The sequence below is a fragment of the Clarias gariepinus genome, chromosome 1, assembly GCF_024256425.1.
Source record: "Clarias gariepinus isolate MV-2021 ecotype Netherlands chromosome 1, CGAR_prim_01v2, whole genome shotgun sequence".
NCBI classification, from domain to species: Eukaryota; Metazoa; Chordata; class Actinopteri; order Siluriformes; family Clariidae; genus Clarias; species Clarias gariepinus.
In genome coordinates, this window is record NC_071100.1 from 13,811,385 (window position 1) to 13,816,118 (window position 4,734).

Here is a 4,734-nt window from a genome sequence, read left to right on the forward strand (position 1 = left end):
GATATTTGTGATTCGCATCATTTATTTGGCAAATGTTTTACGTCGGATGCCCTTCCTGACACAACCCTCTGCATTTATCCAGACTTGGGACTGGCACAAGAAGACACTGGATTGCGCCTAAGCCCCCCCCCCTCCCCCAAGCTCCCCCCCGCAAGCCAAACAGAGGTAAGCTATATAACAGTTACTTATTTGTACAAATAAAATTGTTTGCTAGTGAACTTGATCGTCTGTCTAAACAAGATTTAACCAACGTTTTTTTTATTGAATGACACAAAATACCACTGATAAAAAAAACAATATATTTCTTCAGAAAGAGGAAGTGTCTCTTAGAATGATTATATAAGCATCGCTACTTTCCTGAGTGTGTTACATGAAGCAAGAAGAGACTCCTGATTACATGTAAAAGGAATTTTGTTAAGGTATAACATAAGGGTTTTACTTTATTAACTGAAGTTCTGCTTTTCTTGCAGTGTGTGAACTATGGCTCGTCAGACTAAAGTGGTGTTGCTTTTTCTTCTCATCACGGCAGCAACAGCCTACGGTAACATGCTTCTCTATTAATCAGGATACACTACACAATTATTCAGGTAATTGGATAGTTATAAAACAGCTTAATTTGTACAGGTGTATTGTTGCTTGTTAACAAAATATTGTATTTTCTGTCACTAAAAATAAGACTTAATATCCTGTGATTACAGACAAACTGCTGTGATCTCGTAATGTGTTTTAAATATTAAAATTTGCCATCTGTACATAAAAACTGTAGAAAAAATAAATAAATGTAAAAATATATATATACAAAATTATTAGTTATAGTCATTAAAGGTTAGGTTAAATTTAAGGTTTGATGATCATCAGTAGAATATTTATTCTGATTACAATTACTAATGCTTCTCTGTCTTTTTTCTGCTTATTATAAGGTGTGAGGAGAAATTCATATATTGATTTCACATGATAGTGGATAGTGTATTAAAGGTGCAATAGTCATGTGTATGTACAACATGATGTTAAATAAAATAAACACACAAAAAACAACAATGGTTTAAGTAGTACTGGTCTTAACAAAAGTTTATAAAGTCAATAAATATCTACTGGCATAAGAATTTGTCAACTCTATTCAACTGCTTTTTTCATGTATTTTATTGTCAACAAATAGGACTTTATTTTTAACAGCTTGACTTGTGACCTCAATGTAATAATTCATTATCACATCATATTAAGACATTAACAATATTTGCTCAGCAGCACTATTTTTAACAAGCTACTGACTTATGTTTTTGAAACAGGAAAATGTCCACATGGCTGGGTGGAATATGAGGGACGTTGCTTTTTCTATCAGGGCAGCAGCATCGGATGGGCTTCTGCTGAGGTTTAAATAAACTAAGTTGACCTGTATTTACTTTTAATTTCATAAAACTGTATCAAAAATTTTTTTTTACAGATTAGATTTCTGTCAGCAACTCATGTGAAAAGTGAAATCTGTAAAATATTTATTATCTTTAAAGCTTGCTAGCATTTTATTTTATGACAGTTTTACTCGAGCTAGCACAGACTCCACAATTCTACATAAAATAAGTTGTTTTTTTTTCTTTCTCTAGAAACGCTGTCTGGATCTTGGTGCACACTTAGTCTCAATACACAGCTACAATGAATACCAGCTGGTTAAGTCCCTTATTCGTGCTCATGACCCCCAGGAGAATCCAACATGGATTGGGCTGAGTGGCTGTCAGGAGGTTAGAAGGGAATAATACCTGCACATTACATGATTTTAAATTATTTTATGAAATCAAAAATTGAACCCTATGATTTATAGTGTTCTTCTTTGCTTTCAGAAATTCAACTGGTTATGGTCTGATGGTTCCAGATTGACTTTCACCAAGTGGAATCCAAATGAACCAAATTTTAACGCTCAAGAATGCTGTGTGCATATGAACGATGGAGGTAAGCATATAATCTATAATTTTATGGCTAATTTTGGTAATTTGTGTTTCATTCAGGTTCATTATAAATATAAATATTTTCCTTCTGTGTCTTCAGGTGCAAAGAATTGGAATGATATCCCATGCCATTACACCTATCCCTTTGTTTGTGCAAGGAGAATTTAACTGAAATGCTCTCAGACACACCAACTTTAATGCATTTTTTTGCAAAGAATTTTCTTTGTCACTAATTAATGATTAATCATAATCAGAGCAATAAAAATACCTTTTTGCAAATGAATTATTTTTTTATGTTTTTTTTTTGTAACGTTTGTCATTTGTAAGTACGGTCTCAAAAAATACAATTAATAAATAAATAAATATATGCATAAATAAATACTTATGTATATTACATGTACTGTTCATGCTCTGTCAGTTGCCAAAAAAAGGGTTTTGCCATCTTGGACAGAAAGAAAAAGTTACCTTGGCTTACAATCACTAATAGAAAACTAACCATATTTCCTAAGCGTCCAATGTCACTGTAAACACTGGGATAACTTTTGCTCCATTCCTTTAGGTAATCCAAACAAGTAGTAAATATTATTTACTATTTTATTTTTAATAACACATACATTACATATTTATTTTGTTATTATAAATACATTGCTATATATAATGTTATTTATAATAACAAATACATGCTATATACTATGCTAAGTATCTTATGGCGCCGTGGATGGTTGCCTCAGTGTGGAGCTCTCCAGTTGTCTTACTGTTTTTGTTAGTTTGTCCTGTTTTTTTTTTTTCAAATGTGATCAGATATACCAGGAATGAACTGCAACACCTGAATGACCATAACATTTTATTTGGGGAAAAAACTAGAGAAAGTGGGAACACATATTGTTAAAAAAAAAAAAAAGAAAGAAAGAAATTTATATTAAACATTTTCCATCCCAGCCTAGTTTAGCCAGATCTACATTATATGGTATATTTATTTTCTAAGAATCTCGTATTAAACACAGTTCTGTACAAGTTCTGACCACAGTTGAAATAATTTATTAGAAAAGGTCAAAGAAATTGACATATACACTCTATTTTTAAGACTTGTTTGGATTAATGTCCATTGGTTTAGTGAACAAATCATTGCATAGGGTTCTAAGAAAAACAGGATGTTTATGACAAATGCCCTTAATAATCTGAGCAAACAAAGAAGCAGAAGTTGCAAAAGTGCAGTGCCCACACCCATGTATTTTAATCCAATAAATATAATTTAGCATCTTACTCATTATTTTCTCAGCATGAGCTGGTTAAAGGGGTCATACAGGCCTACATGCACTTTTTTAAGCTGTTTGGACTGAACTGTGTGTTAGGAGAGTGCGTACACAACCACTCTACGATGATAAAGAGCCGCCCAGTGGTTTTCTTTTCGTTTATTACAGTAACATCCCCCTTCTGAAATCAGGCCAATCACAAATGCCTGTCACTGTGACGCCACACCACAAGAGGCCGCTCCTACACTAGTTGATTGACACTGGTGTTTTAGCAAAGACCCGCCCCGAGTGAGAAGAAGCTGTCGGCCATTGTTTTTCGCCGCTGTAGCAAAATGACGCCTAAGCGAGTGTGGTGTACAGTTGTTGGTTGTAATAGCGAACACAGCAGTTGTCATTCACTACCGACATCTGAGCCGCTGAGGACGCAGTGGCTGAATTTTGTTTTTGAAGCTAACGTCCCCATCGATCTACCTAAATGCGTTCATGTTTGCGCTAATCATTTTTCACCAGACTGCTTTATAAACGCGGGTCAATATAAAGCAGGTTTCGCTAAGAAGCTGCTCCTAAAAATGAATCTGTACTAACGCTTCGTGTTCCTGCTTCATCTTCACCAGGCTCAGTGAGTAATTTCTTTTTCTATGAATCTTTGCAGATCGCCTTTTCTAATAATCACGATGAATGCGGAGTGTAAGTTAACTTATACTCTCATAGAACATGGTTATGGCTTCTTCTCTATGTACATCCGTCTCTATATAGCCAGGGGTAGCTCAGTGGTTAAGGCATTGGACTACGGTTCGGAAGATCCCAGGTTCAAACCCCACAACCACCAAGTTGCCACTGTTGGGCCCTTGAGCAAGGCCCTTAACCCTCAACTGCTCAGATGTGTAATGAGATAAAAATGTAAGTCGCTCTGGATAAGAGCGTCTGCCAAATGCCTAAATGTATATAATCCCTAATCGCCCGTTTATAATAAACAATGCATTAAGGTGATTGTCTAGTTGCAAACTGTGTACGTAGTCGGAAAACTATATTATGCTTACCTTTGTTACGTTAGATGGTTTATAACGATGTCTGTCGAAGATTAAGAAGTCATGTAAACACATCAGTATCTCTCTCAGTAAGCTTCTCCGCTTATGTTGTTGTTGCTCGCGGCAGCGTAACAGCCCGTTAATTCATGCCCATGCAGTGATGAGAAAGACAAATCGAGTCGATGCATGTCCATTCTTTTAATTTCTGCGTTGTCAGGCGATATTACAAACTTCCGCGTAGGTTCCGTACTTAAATCAAACCAAAAACAGGCTCAGGCTCTATATTCCAGCGTTTTCCAGTTTGGACTGCATTACCCACAAAGCACTGCGTTGTGGGCAATGCTTTGTGGCTAATGCAGTCCAAAGCATTGCCCACACTGGACTACACTCCCGTGGCTATACCCCACGTGTGTTGTGAAGACACGCCCCACAGAACTGGGGGGGCGGGCTCAGCAGAGATCATAAGCATTTAAAGGAACATGCACTGAAACAGGTTGCTGAGAACAGAGCTAGTTT

The 4,734-nt window shown here is 36.1% G+C and overlaps 1 protein-coding gene across 1 annotated transcript; it reads left to right on the forward strand.

The window, feature by feature from the left end:
- Positions 1 to 371: 371 nt before the first annotated feature.
- LOC128528610 (lactose-binding lectin l-2-like) lies at positions 372 to 2,201 on the forward strand. The gene is made up of 6 exons (XM_053501571.1): positions 372 to 399; positions 471 to 541; positions 1,287 to 1,369; positions 1,599 to 1,733; positions 1,833 to 1,941; positions 2,038 to 2,201. The coding sequence occupies exons 2-6, from the start codon at positions 481 to 483 to the stop codon at positions 2,103 to 2,105; spliced, it is 456 nt and encodes a 151-aa protein (XP_053357546.1). The 5' UTR covers positions 372 to 399; positions 471 to 480; the 3' UTR covers positions 2,106 to 2,201.
- The last annotated feature ends 2,533 nt before the right edge of the window (positions 2,202 to 4,734 follow it).